This window comes from Pleurodeles waltl, chromosome 4_1 (genome assembly GCF_031143425.1).
Source record: "Pleurodeles waltl isolate 20211129_DDA chromosome 4_1, aPleWal1.hap1.20221129, whole genome shotgun sequence".
In the NCBI taxonomy this organism is placed as follows: domain Eukaryota; kingdom Metazoa; phylum Chordata; class Amphibia; order Caudata; family Salamandridae; genus Pleurodeles; species Pleurodeles waltl.
This window is the reverse complement of record NC_090442.1, coordinates 825,220,195-825,243,098: the sequence shown is the minus strand read 5'-3', so window position 1 is coordinate 825,243,098 and position 22,904 is coordinate 825,220,195. Positions and strand designations below refer to the sequence as shown.

At 42.5% G+C, this 22,904-nt stretch overlaps 1 protein-coding gene across 1 annotated transcript in view; it reads left to right on the top strand.

The window, feature by feature from the left end:
• Nucleotides 1-22,904, top strand: part of TRHDE (thyrotropin releasing hormone degrading enzyme) — a 2,205,852-nt gene that overhangs the window by 2,134,339 nt on the left and 48,609 nt on the right. Inside the window, exon 18 of the mRNA XM_069229561.1 lies at nucleotides 4,653-4,734. Coding sequence (XP_069085662.1) covers nucleotides 4,653-4,734 — 82 coding nt within the window. The remainder of the gene's footprint in view (nucleotides 1-4,652; nucleotides 4,735-22,904) is intronic.

The following is a 22,904-nucleotide window of genomic DNA, read 5'->3' as shown; positions in this document are numbered from 1 at the left end:
GGAGAGAATATCCCTGTCAAGTGGGGGGAGTCGGAGTTGGGCTCCAGTTTGTACACCTGCAAGAGCCCTGGTCACCTCTATCCAGGTGTACTACTTCTTCACCCTCCTGTTCTCATCCTGCCACTTCTTCTTGATGTTGTTCATTGTCTGGATGTCCTCCCCCAATGCAGTGAGTGCCGTGGTAAGCTACTGCCATAAAGCTGCCTTCTGTCAGGAACTGATGCTGTAGGGTGGGAGACCATGCAGTCTCTTGTATCTCCTCACAATTAATTTCCGGGTCATGGTGGTCTCCTCCTCTGTGTAGTTTTCTTTCCACCTAGTGAGAAGCATGGCTTCAAGGTATGCAGCTCAGGAGGGCACAGTATGGTTCTTGGGTAACAAGAGCCTTGATTGTGGGCTGGTTTTATCTGGTCTTTGGATCTGGGTTGCAGGTGTGTTTGATTATGTGCAGGTGCATGTGATTAGACTGATTATGGCTGTGGTCCAGATGATCCGGCCGAAGTGTGAATAATCTGGCCTGAGGGAGGATGATCCACCCCGAGTGCAGATGATCCATCCTGAGTGCGGATGATCCGCCTTGAGTGTGAATGTAAAGATACTACTCATAACTAACCTTTGTGAATACCAAGCAGTGGTAAACTTGCATTTTTGGTCTAAGCATTGACCGAAAATGCAAGTTTGCCTTTATGAAATGGGCTCTATCATTTTAATCATTCGCACTGAAGAAAACTACTGTGTGTGTGTATGTGCTCATTGTGATAGGACATAGGGCCTACTTCATTACAAACTTGACGGATATCCTGTCCGCAGTTATACGATCCCCATAGGAGATAATGGCATCGTAATACCACAGACAGGATATCTGTCATTTTGTGGCTGGAGTATTTCACTCTGCCAAGATCTAAATCAGGCCCTTGATACTGTAACTCAATGTAAAGTCAGTTAATGGCTAAAATGGGCTGAAGCATTGCCCCTTGAAGCATGATTGAGTGGGTTGGAAAACGCTGAGAATGATACAACCACAGACAAATGGGTGAAGTGTGCCTGAAAACCCCTATAAGACTCTATGGGGGTAATTATCAGTTCGGCGGGCAGCACCGCCGTCCCCAAACTCATTGTCGCCACTTCACCGCCATTGCGGTAAAGCCACCACTGGCCCTATTATGATTTTCCTACAGTGTTTCCGCCCGCCGGCCCAGCGGGAAACAGGGTCTTTACGTTGATGTCGACTCCCAATGGAGCCGGCGTCAATGTGGCAGTGCGGCGGGTGCAGCAGCACCCGTCGCACATTTCACTGCCTATAATTCGGGCAGTGAAATGCATGACGGGGCTATGCATGGGGGCCCCTAGTCACCTATTCCACTAACCTTTCCCTGGCGGTGTAAACTGCCCAGAAGGCTGGCAGAATGGGACTCATAATCTGCAGGCCAGCGCTGCCCTGTCAGATTTGAAACGGCGAGGCCGCCAGGCTGCTGGTCGTGGCAGCCTGACGGTTGAGGCGTTTCCACTGTGGCGTCTCTGCCACAGTCATACTATGGCGGGCGGACCGCCACTACCGCAGCGGTCCCCCCACCACCGTGAGTCTGCCGGTCCATGGACAGCCAGACTCAAAATGAGGCCCTATGTCATTTCCATCATTTTAGTAAAATCAAAAGATCTTGGCTACCACACAGACCTAGAAAAAACAATTGGCTGCCAGCCTCTTGTGTTTGAGAAAGAAGGAAAGAAAGAAAGACTGAAGGAAAAAGGAAACAAAGAAGACAGAAAAGAAAAAAAGGAAAGAAAGAAAGAAAGAAAGAAAGAAAGAAAGAAAGAAAGAAAGAAAGAAAGAAAGCAGGAAAGAACTAAATAAAGAAACAAAGAAAGAAGAAAAAGAAGGAAGGAAGGAACTGTAAAAAAGGAAAGAAAGAATGAAGAAAGAAAGAAAAAGAACAAAAACAAAGTAAAGAAGTGAGATCAAATTTTAATAATAAATTATTAGCATAGAAGTTAGCATATGGTGACGAATAAACCTACATTTTAAAAGTCTAACCGAGAAAATAACACAAATTGTAAAATGTGCATGTTTGAAATATGATGAGCCATGTGGCCACGATTCGTATCGTACACTACGTTTAACATGAGAGTTTTGCGTTTTATTAAATGAAAGTATTAAACTGAGCTATAGTTAAAAATGTTTTACTTAAATGGAGATTAATAATTGAGGTGTTAAAATAATTATGAATGAATCATACTTATATTTAAATAAATGCATTTTTAAAATTAGTTCTAAGATGTTATATATATAATAATAAATATTTGCTTTGCATTTATGAATTGTAAGCTGTGCAAAAGGTTAATTAATGTTTTAAATGTATGAATGTGTATTAAGGCTTCCGTGACTTGACTAGGCCTGAGAAGGAAGAATCATTTTGCTGCAGTAATGGAAGAACACTTGTTTATTCTGTCCCCTCCGATCTGAATTCTTTTCCTAGGTTGCTAATGTGAATGTTGAATGTCCTATTGTATGTAGGTAAGAAACATATTTAAAAGCAACAATGTTATATTATTTGTTCTAGCTGTGAAACAGGACAGGAAACGTGTAGGTCTCATGTGAAATGAATTAGTTTAGTTTATTGTGTGCCATTAGGAAGGATCTCAAGTAACACATGACTAGAGAATGTAATATTTTGTTAGTCACATGTGAAGTCACCAGCTAACAACACACTTTTTCTGAGAAAATTTGTAAAAGTAGCAGAATTTGGTGGTGCCATCTGCAGTGACTGAATGTTGAATCCGATGTCCGAAGTGTGTCCACCTGGAGGACCAATGAAATAGATTTTCGTTATTTCAATTAGTGGGGAACTTTGGAATTGAAGTCAGTATGTCCTGAGAAAGTCTTGGAGTTAGTTCTCCTCCTGCCTCAAACCTGTCCCCTACTGTCTATTTCTGCTTTTACACTCCTATTCTCTTCTCAGAGTTTCCTGATGAGTATTCCCATCATGGCCTTAATAGCCCTATTCTGTTTTGTGGTTCAGTACTAATAAGGCCAAATAACTCTGAACTGCTGACTCTGTCCTATATGCAGCTCGTGTTCTGCACTGTCTTTATGCTGCTGTCAACTAACGCCAGAAGAAAGTGATCGTCCGGCTTGATGAGCTGCTCCTGTCTGCTGTCCCATGAGGAGAGGTATAACTAAATGTGGTTTCTTGTATTCTTTAGTTAGTGAATTACACCAGCAACATTTTTAGTAAGTTGCCCTAGTTAGATGTTTTTCCACATCATTTTTGTATTTCTGTTATTGTTGCTCATGTACACATGTGTTAGCCCTTTCCCATACATGCAAGTCCCAATTTTGGTTAAAGTTAGGAATGGCCCAGCTTTAAAACCTGAAATCTGAAATTGAATGTTGAATTATATTTAGATGATTTACTGATGTCACCATTATCTGCTTTGAATGTTATTAATCATGCTCAAAGCCTATTGTTGCTAGTTTATGTTATTCTTTTGGAATGTCTAACAGTATTGATCTTTAGTAGGCTAAATCTTTTTCAGATGTTTTGGTCAGCCTATGGTTTTCATGTGTGTTTATAACTTAGTTTTGTGCACAATGTACGTGACATTGATTTTGGGATTGTAATAAAGCTTTGAAACTTTACTCGATTTTTTGAATTTGATTTATTGTTAAATTGTTGATAGTGTGTAGAATTGTATAATGTTATTGAGTTGCGATTGATTGCATATGACTACTACACTCTTTGCCGGGTCCAAAAATTCAGTTGACCTCAGTAAGTGAGATTGGTGATAATGTCTTACCAGCGGAACAAACTCCTCTGGTCACGATGCAGTGCCTTTTATTCACTTGACGGAGAATGCTCCAACACAGCTACCACCAATGAGGACTGATGAGTATCAACTTTGGACTGGTTTGTACCGCTTGAGTTTCAATGGTTTTCAGAAAAAAATATTCTTCTAACTGTTCTTCGGATTTTATTCCAACACCCTCCTCACCAGCACCGCCCAGCCCCCACCCCCGGGGTAGTCACTGGAGTGCTGTTCTCTTGTTGTGCTTTCATAAATTAACCTGAGGTTATCTACTCCTACTTACTTTGTTGGCATATTCGACATATGTTATATGATTTTTCTTTTTACAGACATCATCAATATTGCAATAATAAGCCATATTTCCCCTTTATGTTTTGGATAATTTCTGTGAGAACATATGTACTTTATATTGATGTAACGCAAGACCTATTCACATTATAATCTAGAACACAGAAAAGATGTTAGACTTTGCACACGTGTCTGAAATTAAATATCTTTGTAATTGGCCACATTTTGCAGTTATGATGTCTCTGGTAATTAAAAATGAAATGCTGAGTTAACTTTCAGCACATCGTTCTCTGTTCACATTATTAGCAGCATGCTTTATTTCCTGTTTTCCATGTTGAGCATTTCTAAAAGCCTAAAAAAAATTCATATAAACCTGACTGGTATGCAATGTATGGAATTAATTTCCCTATGTCAATTAGTGACATTTTATTTTGAGGAGTGGAATGAGTAGGCGTGCCCTTAACCTGTCAAGCTAGCTTGTCAGCAGTTTATACACACTTATTTGTATAATGTAACATGAATTCGCAAATTCTAATTGCATTTTATTTCATCGTATGTAGATACGGGGAGGCGTTGTTTATGAATTCAAAACTTATCAGTGGAGTTACAGAGTTTCTTAACACTGAAGGAGAACTCAATGAGGTAAATCGATCTTTTTTTATCGTTCTGCTTGATCATATTTGTATAATGAAATCTGGAAATATAAAACTAGACCATTTTTCTGGCAATGGCAGGACAAGGGTCAATGTTCTAATTCTTCTTGTTTAAAATCTATACATGACTTATTTCATGCATTACTTTGAAACTGGGATAGAAATACTACAACAAAAGTGAGAACAAAAACATACTATCAGAAGCAGTAGATGAAAATGTCGCAGCCATGCTGTTATGTATATTTGTAGAGCACTCCCATCACCCGGAAGGAAACCCTGGTGCTGAAGCAGGGGCAAACCTGGCTTGTTCTATGGCTGGGCTAAGGAAGGCTATTCGAAAAGCCATGTCTTCAGCTTCTGAAGTAATTCGAGAATTGAAGAGGCAATTCTAATGTGTAGCGGCAGTTCATGTAAGACTTTAGGAGTGATATACAAGAACGCCCTCCCTCCGGATCTGGTTCTGCATATGCATGGACTGTTTGAAAGTATTAGGTTGGCTAACCATTTGTGTTTGGTTTGTTTTTGGAATGTGATGCAGTTGTTGAGGTAAACTGGCCCCATATAGTGTTGTTCTTTAAAGGCGTGCATGATTAATATCCTACCTATGTTTCAGGCAGGCTTTAGAAAACGCTGCAAAACAGAGGATAACATCAAAGTGATTAAACATTTAGCCAGGAAAGGACTTTTATTACGGGGTATATGTGACTAATTCTAAAAGCATTGCTGTTCATTCAAGCAAACTCAGTAGTATGGAGAACTCTAATTGGAAAAGTGCAGAAAATCACAACTTCTGTCTTGTCAGTGACTTCAGTAATGCGGGCTCTAAATGTGGTACAGGTGTGTTGTCCCAATGGGAGATTATTAGCTCTGTGTTGGTGCAGGATAGGATGTCTATTGCAGGGATGCAGATTATACTGAGGAGCGGGCTTATACAGATAGTGAAGAGGGTCAGGCTAGTTGATGAGCCTTGCGGTACTCCACAGATGAGACTGCTGGTGTCCAAACAGTATGTGGTTGGCTGACTGACTGGGTTCAACCCAGTGAAATGCAGGTTCTTGGATTTTGGTTTCATGCAGATGTTGGATGAGGATGGGGTGGGATTCATTGGGATGAGGGCTGCAGTGTCGCCTAATCATAAGGATGTTGTCTGTTGTGGCAAAGAAAGCTGTTTCCATGCTGTGGTTAGGTAAAAAACAGACTGAGTGAGGGCGAGGAGATAGTGTTATTTGTGGTTACTAGGTACATGCCTCCCGGTCAGCCTCTCTGGGACTTTGACCAGATAGGGTAGTCAGGAGATAGTTCTGTATTTGACTAGTGGTGTCAGGTTAGCTTAGGCCTTCAGGATCAGGGTGACCCCTGAGCTGATGTGCTGCAGTCATTTCACAAATATGTTTGGTGGGTTGAGTCTGATGGTGCCCTTGAGAGGATGGTCTGCATGATGGAAGCTGTTTCTTCCATTGTGATGGTGGGCCAGGTCATCAATGTGATTTCCTTAGTTAAGATGGGGAGGCGCATTGTGTTGTCCAGTTGGGGGCCACAGTGGTCATATATGTTGGTTATCTTGTTGAAGAAGAACTGGAAGAGCTTGGTGTAGCAGTCCTCTGAGGAGGTGTTGCTGGTAGAGCTTGCTGTGTGGAAGGTGAAATCTTTCACAAAGTCAAAGATCTCTTTGCTTCAGTTGGAGTTGATTATGTACTGAAGCATGGAGAGTTTAGTAGCTCAAATCAACTGGTGGTATTGTCTTAGGGCAGATTTGAAGGTCTTCTTGTCAGAGCTGTCTTGGCTCATTCTCTGCGCATATGAGCACCTTGCAGTGTTGATGTTATGTTACGTTAATTTAATTTGTAACACTTAAGAATCACCCTAAAAAGGGCATTGGCACAACCATAATTCACAGGCAAAAGGAGGCAAATGAGTTAAAACAGTGCTGCCTTAAGAGCTTTCCTGAACAGAAGGGGATCAGTGCATGTACAAATATGCAACAGCAGGTTATTCCAGTAAAGGGGGGCCAGGTACGTGAAGGATCAGCACCCAGATATAGACTTTGTGATTCATGGGATTGTGAGGAAAGCTTTGTCACTAGATATAAGGCATTTTGAAGAACAGTGTTGAAGAAGCATTTGAGCTAGGTAGAATGGACCTTTCCCTATCAGGGCCTTATGTGTTAGGCAGGACATTTTGAAAACAACTCTCTTGCAAACTGGTAACCAGTGAAGGGAACGTAAGGGGGAGAAGAAGCCGACCCCGGGGGAAGGTTGTGGATGAGATGGATGGTGGTGTTCTGCATGACCTGTAATTTAGACAGCAACGTCTCATTGGCCTTGGCCAATAAGGCATTGCCATAGTCCAAGAGGCTGATGACATGAGCTTGAATCAGGGTTTTCCTCACTGCCAGAGGAAGGAACGGAAACACTCTTGTGGTTTTGTTGGATTTGAGGAGTGCCAAGATGTTATTGCAGTTAGTAATTTATTGAAGGTAGCTATGTAGTCAGTGATGCTGTGTGCCGGCTAGTGCTACAGGAGTTCGGTAGTCCAGGCTTTGTACCAGTCTTGGTGGGTGGAAACAGAAGCTGGAGACCACGGCAAGGCTGGGACAGGAAAAGGGAAGGTAAGGAGTATGTGTGGACATCAAAAGAGGGGAGAAAAGAATGAAGATGGGACCGAAAATGAGGGAAAAACTGCAAAATGAGCACAAAGAATAGATTAGAAATAAACAAGCAAGATGAGAAAGAATGGAAAAATGTAAAGGAAAGGAAAATGAGAAAACAAGCAAGAAGATCAAATAACACTTAGAAACAGATGAGGAAAAGAAATGAAACCAAGAGTTAAAAGCAAAAAACTAGAGTGAGAAGCTTGAATGGTCAGAGAGAAAGAGCGATGCAGAGTGAAAGAGCACACTAAGAGAGGCTCAGTCAGGAATGGAGAAATGTGGGGTGATGGAATTGTGTTGTCATGTGTGCTCTCATTATCATAATAAGGCTGCTGGATTTGGGCTGCAGTATCACTTGAATTATGGGGAACTGAGTCCTATACCACACCATGTGAAAACTGTCGGCCTATTCCGTTTCCTGCCAACTAGCAGATTCTCATATCTGCCCAACAGCAGTGATGAATTGTGGCAACCAGGTGCATGACAAAAATGACTTCTCAGGGAAATCGTGGTGTATCAGATCTCATCCTTTTCTCTCAATTACATTAGTCTCACACATGCAAAGACAAACAGAGGCAGAAAATGGTTCAACAGGATTTATTGAATCTGCTGCGTCTTAGATAAAATGGCATGAAGTACAAGAATTAGAATGATGAAACATGCTAGAAACAGAATGGTGATGAGAAAAGTGAAACACAGGAAATGTTTCACCATACTGTCACTATGCGTGTGATATATGCAGCTCCTACCTACCTATGTTAGAGCACAGTGTGATAAGCCCTAATCCACCCTTCAGGACCCCCCTGGGAAGACATCATCCTCCATACCTGAGCAAGGAAGACACCATTCCCATGTATGCCAGGGAACCGGTAGTCCCAGCAAGCAGCTGTAGCAAAGTAAATCAGCATGCAGTCATAGTCATCTGGCTGGAATCTCCCTCTAACGTGCATGGGACAGGGAAGAGTTTTTATAATAAAACCGCTGATGTTCTGAGAAAATGTCCCCACGCAATGATGTGTATGTTTCTGTGAATGTTGGAGATACAGTGTACCACTTTGCCGGCAACCCTATCTCACTGCAGCCTTGAGGAAAGCACAAAATGAAAAGATCTTGCTAAGAAAGGAAATGCTTTCCTAGACAAATGAACAACTAGATAAAGAAAATAAAACAGCATCAGAAATGTGGCTAATTCTGAAATAATAAAAATGAAAATGTAAAGGGGCTAAAGGGCACAAGCAGCTGGCCTAGTTGCTAAAATAACATGCCTAGAGACATTACTAAAATGTCTATACAACACCCTCCCCATACTGGTTCACAGTTGGTAAAAAAAGACTAATATTAAAAATATAAAAACAATTAGAAGCTCTTCTCTAAAAAAACATACATACATAAATGTCAATAATGACAAGTTAAAACACATGTTAGCATGTAAAAAGTTGCAGTGGGTCAATTCAAAATGTAAGCAGTGGTGCCAATAAAACCAAATTCAAAAGTCAATGTCATTTTTAAAATCTCCATTTACTCCAGGAACAATTGAAGCAAGGAAATGTTCTACTTCGGCAGGTGGTAAGGTAACCAAATGGTTGCAAAGGAAAACCAAAGAACACTCATAGCCTGAGCTCCAGCTGAGGCAGCAACATTCCATGTTCTGCCCGATGTTGAGTTAAGAGCTGCATGATCCATGAAGGCAAACTCATAGATAGCTTCCCGTAGCAAACGCACCCTCAAAGGCATGTCTGAAAATGAGCCCTCAGCGAGAACATCAACAGATTAACGTCCAATGAAAATAAGCACAGAGTAAAAAGGCAAACTTTTAGTGCACATTCAAAAAGACACCAGAGGCATCAAAACACGGCCTGCACACAATCCAAAACCGGTCTGAATGACAGAGACCAATTGCACTCCAGTTCTTCCAGGAGTAATATTGCATCATACGTTCCCGACACAGTTGTGCTGGTGGAAGCGATTTCAGTCCTTCTCATTGTGATGGGACACACATTGTGAAGAAAAAATAGCAAGATGCCACCTACTGTAGCCAACACAAGCAGAAATCCCCCGAAAATACTCAAACATTTTGAGTGTATGGCTGAAGGTATTAAACCAAATATAACAAAGCCAGAACCAACAGCCTTAAAGAAATGTACAATCCCAGAAGTACTGGTGTGTTAAAAATGTATCCCATGAGTTAAAAAAAGGTGTCTCAGAAAGTTTGTATTTAAAAGGTACTGTATTTCTGCAGACGGCCTTGCAACTTGGAGCACATAGGTGTCGTGCACAGAAGTAAGCGCCTCATGTTTTTGAAACAGTAAAGCCTTTAGTCTGCTCGAATTGCCAAAATTCACATTTGGGGTAGCAATGTGAGACCAAATATCTGCTACTTTCGTCTGTTGTGTAGGAGGAAAAAGGACATTCCCGCAACAGATGTCACTGGGAGACCGAAACAACATAAGCTATTCCGGCTCACATTCTGCAACAGCTCACACTGTTGGGAAGCACATAGCTTCCATTACAGAGCACCTGGAATGCAGGTCTAATCAAGGGGCTGGAACTCCCTTCAGATAGCAGGCTAAGTTTGCTGCCAAAGTGTTACACGCCCCTTGCAAGGACAGCTGCTTACAAACCATCTAATGGCTCACAGAAGTCTCACATTTACTGTCGCGAAAAGGGAAGCTCCCACACCTCATCTCCTAGCCTCTCATATCTGCCTACTGGAAAGTGTTTCAAACAGGATGTTAATTGAAGTGTTGAAATAGGCAGATTATAAACCCTGTGTATTAACCAATCAGCAGATGGTATTTCAGCCACAGTAAAAAGCAACTTTTCTAATTTCTCAATATTTAGTATAACATAAGTTGCTTCCTTCTGAGGCATTATTGTTGCTGTCTCGTCAATTTAAATGTTGAAGCTATGTCCCTTGCGCTAACGTGTTGCCAGGGAACGTGACCTGATTTCAGTATTTGTAGTGTCAAACCCAACTGCATAATGGACCGTAGCTGACTCTGTCCATGTTGTAAGAATGACATGTTACTTTGCACAATGTCTGTTGCAGAACAAACAATGTTGCTTAGAGAGTATATGCGGTTGGACAAGGTGATAATTCAATTATCTACAACAACTAATGCTTTCTATAAATTTTCATGATCTATTTCCCTTACCTGGGCAGCGGCTTCTTGTTGAGAAAGTTCCTAAATTTCATTATAAACAGCATATTAGAAGCATTTTTTACGTTGTTTGTGGGGGCCAAATCCTGCAAGTCTGATTTGTTAGAAAGGAGACTGGGTGTTCTATAACAACATCTAGTGAGGAACGTTTTAACCATTGCTGGCATAATTTCCCTACACTGTTTGTTGTTACAATACCCAAATGTTCTGATGACGCATAGCAAGAGTCTGGCCTATTTGTTCTAAAATCCCCTGTGGAGTTTACAAAATGTGCATGACAACCACTTGTGTCCACTGGCCACAATAACCACCCATCAGGACATGAAAGTGATGTGTTAAATATTCCATTTTGGACCCATTCATCAAGCTGATCTTCAGTTGCATTAACATATTGTTGCCCTTTGTAAACTTTAGCAGGGATACTGGTAGCATTCAAGTCCTTAATTTTTACCAAGCCTAAACAATTTGTCTGTTTTTACAGTTTCATTTAAGAATATATTGTGAACAGGTATCGTGCATGCTTTAAATAAAGTTTCCTTTCCACTCATTTGCCAATTTTTAGTTACCAAGACACTGTTTAAATCAATCGACTTCCGCCAATATTCATAGCCTTCTATAGACAACCGGGAAACAAAGGAATCAGAATAAATCAATTTGGCATCAGTTAATAAGATATGTCACATTTCCATTACTAGCAATTTAAAATAATACTATCAGCATTTTTAATATGCACACTTTTCGGAATATATGTTGGAACTCCCCACTGGCGGAGTCGGACAATATTCCCATTGCGTGTAATTAAAAATAGTCTTCTGGGTACTTGCTCTGTGAATGTAATAATATTAATTAAAATTATAACAAAACATATCTCCATAATTTTCTTTTGATTGTTAAGCATCTTCATTTTTAAATACATTAAAAAATTGCAATTCAGATAGCATAGAATCAACTGTTTTACATCCCAATCTTCAGAAACAACTCCAGGTGTTTTTGCATCATTCATTGACAGTTTAAATACAGTTGGACTTTGAATAACCTCCTTCGGGCTCTACATATGAAAGAGAACTTTATCCCAAACAATCCCATCAGGAATTGGTATAGCTGAAATGCTCACTAGAGACAAGTCTCTGCGGACCTTATAGGAGGAAAAATGTGGTTTTAGGACTTCATCCACAAGTTCAGCTGTAGAGCATTCAGGAAGGTAATGACCATGTATTAATTGAAAAAAGACAATGATAAACCCAATCAAAAGAAGAAAGGCAAGTACAGTTAATAGAAGCCACAGATAGTTCCATGGAAGAATGAAATAGTTAATTTTGAGCACATTTATCAGCTTACATGCTCTTGACAGACTTGTTGCAGCAGAGGCAGATGAGTTGGTGAAAGTACCGTTGACGTTGGCAAGGTATCCAGATGATGTTTTTGCAAAAACTGGAGCCGTGTTTGGAAGAGGAGAGCTGGATGAAGTCTAACTTGGTGATTCATAGTAGATTATTCCATCCGTTTGTATTGAATTTCAGTAGAATCGCTCAACATCTTTGACATTTCTTGTTGCCGAAGAAGTTAAATGGGACTAACGAACAATCATTTTCCACCCTCCCCAGGCTCAGAAAGGTGTCAGCATTCCTGTTAAAAACCTGTAGAGGAACATTCTAGTCTGTTGTGAGAGGGATTTGGGTACTACCCAGGAATCCTCCAGGTCTGCTGTGCAGGATCATCCATATGGTGGTGCTTGACATTGTCGATGGAGAATAAGTGAATTTTTTTAGAACCAGGAAGCGGTGGTAGAATGACAATTGTTGTACCGTGTATTCCCAGGACTGGATCCGGTACACAATAGGAAGGACCAAGCTCCTTTTTCGCAACACTCTTTTCATGAACTAGATCCCCAATTTTAAGACTCCAGCCGGTAGGTTTTATTGATGTATCCCTTAATCCCAAAGCAGATGACAGGGCCATCAAGATCTGGAACATACATCTGTGTTCCAAACAGGCATTCATATGAGGTACGCCCCCCATGGACCTTTTGGGCAGATTATTAAGTGCTGTCTGGACTCCATACAGGTGATTAAGCCAACTACGACCTGTGCTTTTTACTCTGGCTGTTAAGGATTGCTTCAAATCACGGTTTCTTCACTTCACTACACTATTTCCTTTGGGTTGAAATGGAGACGAGCAATACAGTTGGACCCCTAACAAAGTCATGGTGTCCCTCGATGCCCTTGAGGTGACAGCAGTGCTCTGGTCCAAGTGGAAAGAGATAACTGCATATGTGCTGATAAAGACTTTAATAACAGTTTGAGTGTCAGCCGAGCATTGTGGCCAAACCCATAGAAATCTGGAGCAGGAGTCAACAGTGACTAAGATGTATTTGTATGCACTATCAGTTGTCAGGGGACCACAGTGGTCCAAGTACACACATTGTAAAGGTTTGTTGGAAATGAAGAGGGAAGTCTGTGGTGGGTATTTGACGGTGGACCATGTTATTTGCTGACAAATGTCACCACAAAGGACATACTGCTTCATCTGTTTGTATAGACCTGGACACCAATATCGTGCTTGTAGCAGTGAAATAGTAGCCGCCACACCAGCATGGGCCGAAGCAACTCCCTCATGCGCTGCTTTTATCAACTCTGGTCTTTGATCTTGGTTTGGGATGGCACGATCACCCACCCCTGGTATTGTTACTAGAGCAGTATTGAGACTAGGTATGCAGTAGGAATATTTAGCAGGATATGCTTTTAGCATGGGCTTGCCTTCAGCCGAAGCTTTCACAGCAGCCAGTATTTCATCAACCAGCGTCATCCGTGAACAAGTTATTGCACTAACAGAAGCATTGGATTGTGTTTCTTTCAGAGCTCCTACTTTCTCCCACAGGAGGTGTTGCTTTTTGAATCTCTGAACACATTCTGGTGCCAGTAATGCAGATATTCATTGAAGGACTGGACACAATAGTATGAATCACAGACGATTAATGTTAACTGTCTTGGATCCATGTGTTCCCGTGCCATCACCAGAGCCTTGAGCTCTGCTACTTGTGAAGTGCAGTCCCCTAAGATCTCGTGCAAGTGTGTTGTGGATGGAATCCACCATCTTTCGTGTAGCCACTCACAACCGTGCAAGTGGCGGAGTATTGATGTTTTGTGCCTACTCCGAGCTGGGCTCAACCATCAGTGTACAGTATTATTTGATATTGTTCAATGGGCAATGTGTTTACAGGAATAGGGTATTCAAGTTCGTATTGTATTGAGTTTGTAATTTAGAGTCAAAAACATAGTCAACGTCAGTAGCCGTCAAAGACGTTTCCCATTGAATCCAATGTGGATGTAGTGCCTTAACAGTAGGAACACTGGCTTTGGTGACAGCCACAAGGGCTGGAATCAGAGATACGACAATGAGTCAGACAGCCATCTGAACAGCAGTCAGAATTTTTTCTGTGGGAGCAAAGAGTTGTTCAGCTGTGAAATCCAGATGTAATTGTAAGCAATCGGAATGGTATCACCTTCATTGAATATAATGTAACTGAAACCGATGGCACCAGAAATTACTCTGATGACCAAATGTGTTTTGTTGTCCCTTGTGTGTAAGTGTTTGGCTGCAAGCATGTCTTGTTGCAAAGCTCTGAGAATGTGAATGTGTTCAACTGTCCAATATTTGCTTGAAAAGTCAGGACGTATTAAATTATGTAATGATTGTGCATAATCTGGAATGTATGTTCTGCCAAAGTTTAAAAAGACCATTAATGACTAGAGCTTTTTGATAGTGTTTGGTGGTTGTAGTTGTGTGCATGTTTTTGCCTTCATCCGATAATTTATGTCCCAAAAACAAGACACCAATGAAGGCTATTTTTGTTATTTTTTAAATTGAATTTGTAGCCTACTTCGGCAAATCCCACAACAATGCAGGCTACCCATTTCAAATGTTGTATGAGATCATCATTCTTAAAGTAGATATCATCTACATAGGACAATGTCTCAGGGTCAATGCTGCATAAAATTGAAGTAACACCGCACTGTGTTTATACGCTTGTGAGAGACAGCAACATTTTTTCTGAGAGCCTAAGGCTGCTGACACTTGTTAAGTCCCTACTTCCAGGCTCTATATTTTGAAAGAAAAACCTGTTGGAAATATCTAGGGTTGTTTTATATTTTTTGCACCCTAGATTGTTTATAAGTGCTGTACTGTGTGCATTTTGTATTGCAAATGTGTGCGTATCACTGTTTAAATGTCTGTAGTCTAAGACTATTCTACATGAATTGTCCGGTTTGGCTACAAGGAATAATGGATTCTTTATTGGTGAGACATAGGGTTTGATTACCCCCTGAAACTCTAGCTGTGTGAGGATTTCCCTCACAGGTGCTATAGCCTAATGCTTTATTGAGTATTGGGATTGAAGTTGGGGTTGAAATCTTACTGGTATTAGATGGTAGGGAGAATCTTTATTCCATTCTACACTGCTTCGATATAAAGAGGGTGCCTGTGCCAATTCCCAATCAATGGCTTAAGTTCCCCTGAGCTCTCTGGGAACAAGGGGAGAGAAAGAGTGTTCAATTACCTCTTCCCCACATGAGATATTACGGACAAATTCTAGTGACCAATCCTTTTTGGCCAGTAAAATATAATAAATGGTAAAGACCCAATCCCAAAAGATGGCGTCTATCATGCGCTCAATGTACCCTTCTCATTGTAATTGTAGTTTATACACACTGTCTGGTGGGGAGACGCTCATGTCCACAGTTTCGACTTGTAAGAAGTCATCAGTACCTTTTACCTCCAGATGCTCTTGAAGATTCCGGCGAACTATTGTGACCTCTGCCGCACTGTCTAATAGCGCTAGTGCCTACTTCCTGTTCTTAAATAAAGCTCTCATCCAGAGTGGCATTTCAAAAAGAAATTGCTGCCACTTTTTTCTTTTTGAATTAAGGGTTTTTGTTGGGGAAGTTTCCCTTCTTTCTTAACAGAAACTTCTGACTAGCCTTGTGGGTCCTTTCTCGGTTTCACGTACTCTATTCGGTGTTCTGACTGCCCAGCTCTCTCACTGCATTTATCTGGGGATTCCTGAAAGGAATGAGATTGGCATGTATCAATATTTAGCTATCTATCAGGCGTTTTCATATTATCTCTGTTTCTAAGATGATAGCGATTTTGAGGGGTCTCCAAAGGCAGAAATTCTCTTCTTTCTTTTAAGGTGTTTGTTTTTGTTTATCCCAGCATATTTTGAACCCTCAGATGTTTGCTTGGCAAAATCCTTATTGGATTTACCCTGTAAATGTGGTTTGGTAGGTCTTGCTCCCAGACTATCTCACCCAATACTAGAATAGGTCTTGGCGATAATCTTTGGCAGCTCGCGTTCTTGATCCTGTGCAGGAACATACTGCAGCCGCATGCGCACTAATAGTGCAACTGCTTCCCCCTTAAGGTTACTTATATTATTGAAGAAACAGTGACAAAATTGGCCATTAATTGCATCCCTAAATCCAGTGCCGGGACAGCCCTGTACTCATCTTGAATTCATTTTAACAAATCCGGAAGATTGGCAAGTGTTGGTGTAACGTGTGCGGTAGTATAGAGCATGGCAAATACCGTGCCCCAAGTATTGCAGTTATCTTCTGTGGCAACCATCCCAAATGGCAAGCACATAGTGAGTATTCTATGTTTATCCTGAGGCCCCGTACGGGCAAAGACTGCTTCCAGCTCATTTATTTTTTGAGCAAACTAAAGTAGAATTTCCTCCTATTTGGTGGGTACTTTACCCATGATCGAATGTACAGTCTCAGGGCTAATGCCTGGCATGACTGCATGACTGCATGTGGTTGCACTGAGGCAGCATGTGCCAGGTTAGTGTTTAGAGTCTGCATTACAAACTGTATTAACAGTCAGTGTATTGCTGTAAACTCAACGTGTAAGTGTCAAACCTCAGCTATCGCAAAGGCCAGGCAGGACCGTCATTGCTTAGAGGACCTAAACTAACATGTAGTATTGTGTGTGGTAGGACACAATCAAGCCAGTTATTATAGTCTTGAAAAGATAGAGGTATAACTAAATATGCATATGCTCTGTATTGTGCAGGTATGTTTGCAGGTATGTAGTGATGAAATGTGTTAGTGTTCCCATGAACTGCGTGGAGGTGATACACTTGACGGCGTTTTGCTGAATGCCAATGTTGCAGAGTCTGTTGATGAGGGTGTGGTCGTAAAAAGTGTTGAAAGAGCAGAGAGGTCAAGCAGGATAAGGGCCACTGTCTCCCCATGTACGAGGAGGGATCTGATGCCATTTGTGGCAGCAATCAGGGTGGTTTCAGTACTCTGGTTGGCATGGAATGTTGATTGGTAGGTAGTAGGTGGTTTTGTTCCAGGTATTTGGTAAGTTGTTTGTTGATGGCCTTCTCGAGTACTTGGGTTGGGTGGGTGAGCACTGAGATTGGTTTAATATTTTTTTGAGTTCTCTGTAGTTGGCAGAGGGTCTGACCTTTGCATGTTTCCAGGGAAGGCTGCTGTGGTGATGGAGGTGTTGATGATACTGAGGAGTTCTGTGCTGATGGGATCGTTCTGTGGTTGAAAAGCCAGTGGGGTAGATGTCTGTGGGTGCCCCAGAGTAAATGGATGACTTGATGGCTGTAGTGGTCTGAGAGGTGATCGGGGACCAACTGGTGATCATTCAGCTGGTGTCACCTGGTTGGATGAGGTTGCTGAGGTTGAGAGCCATGGGTTGGGGGTCGAAGTTGTTGTAGGTGGTGGCATTCATGTTTGGAAGTAGTCCGTGAGGTTTCTTGAGGGGGTAGATGGTGTTCTCCATGGCTGCAAGGTTGGAGAATTCCTTGTCTATTTTGAAGAGTTGAAAAAACAGAAAGGGAGCACCCTGCCTCACACTCCAGCATGCGGTCAGCCCCAGTGCATCATGTTAAATGCGGTACAAGTTCACTTGTTATCCTTAAAGTAAACTAAAGTTTTTCACCTTAGTAGGTGCAGCAAATGCTGTAAATCTCTGGACACGTGTTTCTGGGTAAGCCCTTCATCAGCAGAGAGCAGCTTTGTCTGTGGGGTTGTTGGAAATGCTGCTAAAAGTCCTCTCAGGTTTCTGTACCATTCACTGGCATGCAGGTGCTTCAACCAGAGCTCGTCAGCTCATTGGCTCAAGGGAGCCTTTTTAAACCAGAAAACCAGAAAGGGAGCACCCTGCCTCACACTCCAGCGTGCGGTCAGCCCCAGTGCATCATGGTAAATGCAGTACAAGTTTGTTTTTTATCCTTAAAGTAAACTAAAGTTTTTCACCTTAGTAGGTGCAGCAAGTGCTGTAAATCTCTGGACACATGTTTCTGAGTAAGCCCTTCATCAGCAGAGAGCAGCTTTGTCTGTGGGGTTGCTGGAAATGCTGCCAAAAGTCCTCTCAGGTTTCTGTACCACTCACTGGCACGCAGGTGCTTCAACCAGAGCTCGTCAGCTCATTGGCTCAAGGGAGGCTTTTTTTAAACCGGAAAACCAGAAAGGGTTCTTTCATGAGGTTTCTTGCTGTGTCAATGCAGGCTGTGATGGCTGTTCTCTTAGCTTCCTTGTTGCGCTAGTGGTAGTTGCTGAGGGCTGCTTTGTAAGTGGTTCTGTCTGAGGGGATGCGTGTGGTGCACCGTTTATTTTTTGAGCTGGTAACAGTTGTGTTTGGTGATTCTGAGCTCTGGGGTGTACCACATGGCTTGTTTTGAGGCTTAGTTGGTTTTTGTTGGTTTCATCGGGCAACTCTGTCGAAGCATTTGGTGATCTATGCAGAGAAGTTGTGGATGGCCTGGTTGAGGGCTGATGAAGCTTCGGGTTAGGTGACCTGAGGGCCTGAGTCCATCGTGTTTTCATTACCTTGCCCCAATTGCAGTGGGGTGAGCTGTGATACTTGGGGGTGGTGTGCTGAGCATCGGAGATGGTGAAGTGAACAATGGCATGGTCAGTCCAGGTGAGTTCTGTGATGTGGCTGAATTTGATTCTTTCACTGGAGGTGAAGATGGAGTCGCGTGTGTGTCCAGACTTCTGCATGGTTCCAGTGACCAGTTGAGTGAGGTCAATATTTTTCAGGATTTCCAGGAGGAAGATAAAATTGGAGTCATTGGGGTCATCAACATGAAAATTGAGGTCACAGAATAGGATGTAGTGGTGGGAGTTAATGGCTAGGGGAGCGATGAGGTTGGAGATGGCATCTAAGAAAGCTGGCCAGAGACCCAGGAGGGCTCTGTATACAAAGGTACCTCTTATCATGGCCTTGGCGTTGGTCTGTAGCAGGAAGTTAATGTGTTCCATGAGAAGTGTTGGGCCATCGTTTGTGAAGATGCATTGGATGGTTTCCCTTAAGATGATGACGATGCCTGCATGTTTGTGGGTGCAGTTGCGGCATATCATCTTGTAGCCGTCGGGTGTTTGAGGTGGGGGTTGAGCCATGTTTTGGTGATGAATTCAATGTCAGGGGAGAGGGTGGTGATGGTGTCCCAGGCTTCCGTGGCATACTTGCAGAGGGATCTGGTATTGAGCAGGATGCATTGGAGCAGTTCTGGGTTGTTAGTGGTTTGTTAGTGGTCTTCTGAGCGGAAGCGTCAAGGGATCCAGTGTGGACTGGCAGCACTGTGTTACAGGAGTAGCAACAGTGGCAGCCGATTAAAGGTCCTTTGGTTCAGCGCGGGTAGGAAGTGTAGCAGATGTTGCAGTGTTCGGGGTCCAGGGCCAGGAGCTCTTAGTGGTGTTGCAGTGGTGAGAGGGCCAGGGGTCCTGGCACCATCCAGGTGCAGATTGGTGCTGACAGACTTTCCTTTGGTGTGCCGGCGGCACAGCTTCACTGCAGACTTCTTTAAGTAGGTCCTAGGGGAAGGACAGGTCACTGGGTGGCAGGAGGAGGGAAAAAGCGGGAAGAGGGTAACTGCAGGAAGAGGGAAACAAGGAAGAAGGCAGAATAGAGTTGAAGGAAAAGAACTTAAAAAGATTAGGAATGAGCAGAAAATAGGCAGAAAGGGAAGAAAAACAAGAAGAAATAAAACAGAAGTAGCAGAAGAACAGTGGATAAGAGGCAGAAAGTGCAGAAAAAGGTGAAGAAATGGAACAGATTGAGCAGAGGAATGAGCAGAAGAGAGGCAGGAAGTGCAGAAAACGATCAGGAAAGGCACAGAACAGAAAAGAACAGAAAAGAACAGAAAAGGCAGAGAAATGAGCTGAAAAGAGGCAGAAAGTGCAGAAAAATGAGAAGAAATGGAACAGAAAAAGCAGAGGAATGAGCAGAAAAAGGAGCAGAAGGCAAGCATGGGGGCGCAAGCAGAGGGTTGCGGAATACAGGGCACGCTGAACAGGAGGACTGTTGCAGGGGGAACTAGTGTGCCTGGAGAATAGCCTCAGTCTCAGAAGCTTAAGGATGTATTCATACCCCTCTTGTTAAAACAACAGTTCTTCCCTTACCCCTTCTATTTGGCAATACTAGCAGGTTTAAATCAAGGGGATCAATATAAACCTTACAGTGGCACAGTTCTATGTAATTGATCATTCTTTCTGGCACTGCATGATTAAGAACTGTTTCCCCATCAGTGGCAATGCATGAGTATGATTGTCATTGCCTTTTACTATCGCTTCAGATCAACAGCAAAGGTGATGGGGCAGTAAACCTTTCCTTTACTAGAATTATAGCTCTGCAAAAATAAGAATGCCATTTATTTAAACTAGGCCTGGGTGAGGTCTTGGACTTTCATGCTGCGGAACTTGGAATTACCGAACAAGTCAGCCAAATTCCACGGAGTTTCGTGAGCGGGCAGAACAGCTGGGCAACTGACTCTCTCTTTGTGGGGCATGGTGCTATCTCAGGCATGCTGCCTGCTGTCTGATGGAATTTAATGGCATTTCCCTTGATGGCGTGGAGCAGCCCTTTTGCGGGGAAGCATGAGGAGAGGAGGAGCGACCTTCACCGTAGGTGAAGGGCACCTTCCACGCTGTGTGCCCTGAATTAAGATGTGGCTGCGCCCTCCATTCTGGCTTAGAGGCGAAGGGTGCCTCGACTGCAGTATCATAGTACAACTGTTTTTTGTTGCAAGACATACCCCTTCAAACCTTTCTTTGTTGTTGAGAATGATAGGCTTTGCTCCGTTTTCCTGCTTTGCCACTTATGCACGTTCTCAATGCTACTGAAAGTACTTTGGCCCCACGGTTTGGATGAGGGAGGTAGGAATTGATTGGTTCTTGTCAGTGTTTGAAAAGTGAAATGCAAGGGATGTTTTCTGTGGGAGGCAGAAATGAGAAGATGATTGGAGACAGTCACAGTGGTTGGTTCTCTGGCTGGTGATGCCGATCTTAGCTAGGAATGGCTTTGACCGGTGGAGGCGTGGCTAAATGTGGTGGCCATGTTGAAATAACTATAGAAAAGAGCTGATAATTAGCCCCTATATGCATAGCCTGCATTTGTGCTATTAATAGGCCATTGATGGCAGTTTTGCACTCTTTCACAGGCGTGCTGCAGTATTTTGGCATGCCTACAGGTTTGTACAGCTGGTTGCTGTATATTTACTTGGCCCCTGGACAGTTCTCTGGGAAACACACAAATGTGTTGCCGAAAGAGCACCACCATTGCAGATACCTTTTTTACTGGCCCTGGGGAGAATATCCTTGTGCATAATGAGGGTTAGCATTGGGTGGGCTTTCGCATCCAGACAGGATTGGATTTTGGGGTGTATGTGGTGTTTGGAATTCAGCCGTCACCTCAGACATGTTGACAGTGACAATTGTGTCAGTAAAGTACACTCTAATGATGGTTGGCAAAGATTTTGCTGAACTCTGCGTTCCAAGTGACACACGCAGTGGCAAAACTCAGTGAACTCTACCTACGGAGTGGAGTCCACGGGCCACCCCTTACTTAAACTACATTCTTTACGAGAGATCCTACTTGTTATAGCTTCCTTTTTTGTAACATTTGTTTATTCAGTTCAATAATAATGAAAGTGTCAGTCAATGTGAAGAGAGGGGTATATGAAAAGAAAAAAAATGAGTAGTCACTCCCTAACAGATCAACATGCACAGCAATACTCACAATACCCCGATGCAATTGGAATAACAGGGGATGAGGCTGGAAGAGGGCCAAAAAAGGAAGGGAGAGGGAGGGGAGTGTAAGAGAAAAAATACATATCGGGACATATGACAGAAAGGGAGTGAATAGAGTCAATTGATACAACCAGCAATGATACTGGAGGAGATGATTACAACAGTACAGCAATCCAATATATAGATATGCTGACATGCTTGTCCCATCAGAGATCAACACAGAGATTAACATTACGCAGGTATTTTGATTGTTCTGAAAAAAAATAATACATGCAGTGCATCCATGATCAGGGCAACAAGTAGAAGAACAAACCATACTCTACACAATGCTAGTTGGGAATAAGGGGGTAAACGAGGGGTGGGATTCCCCATCTATGATCCCCTACTATAACTAAAAAGAGGTTCAGCATTATAGGTATTCTCGGGTTATAGCTCTCAACAGAAACTCATATCTCGTATGCTAAGAGACAGCTGGCCAAACTATCCAGTATAGCAGCTAAATGTGCATCCTGCATGGAACAGAGAAAAATTCCAATGTTAGGCTGAATCCAAATGAAAATAATAACAAGTTGTCTGGGGATCGCGATCAAGGGAAGTCCTACACAAAGGAATAGAAACATTTACAACTAGACCCTTTCATCCTAGCTTGTTGTGGGTTGTCTCCAGTGGTGGAGAATACATACTTTAGCCACACCAAGTGAGTTGGCTAGCCATTGGTAGGTGTGAAAGTCTAGATTAGAGACACCAGTTGTTTAATTGATAAGTGCAAGGTAAAATGAGGGAGTCAATGACAATGGGCTGTACAGACTTATGTAAGTCCAAACTTCCAAACAATAGGGCTGTAGGAGCACACAGGACCAGATGACATGACATAAATTAGATTTGGAGTTCCGCCAGTTCCAACACCAGTCATCAGCCAGCAAGTGCGCCCAATGCATATTCCTCTGTGATTAGTACCAATCATTGAGAACCTTAAACTAAAGCAACTTCAGACATGATACCCTAAGGACCCTCTAATATAGTCAAAAGTAGAGTCATCCAGTCTTTGCCAAGGAATGCCTGCCAGCACAGTCTAGTAATATTAAGAGAGGGGCTGGAGTGTTGGATTTTGATAACCTATAGAACCCTTAAGAAACCCCCTTAAACTGGACCCAGAGACTGAATATTGTTGTATGGGAGACATGACCCGTAGAGGTCTGAGTACACCTCTCAGGCAGTGAACAAATTGGTGGTACTTCCAATGATCTGTTGTGAAAAAGGCTGAATTCATCTCTTACCATACAGAAGGTTTTTAAGGCACCAT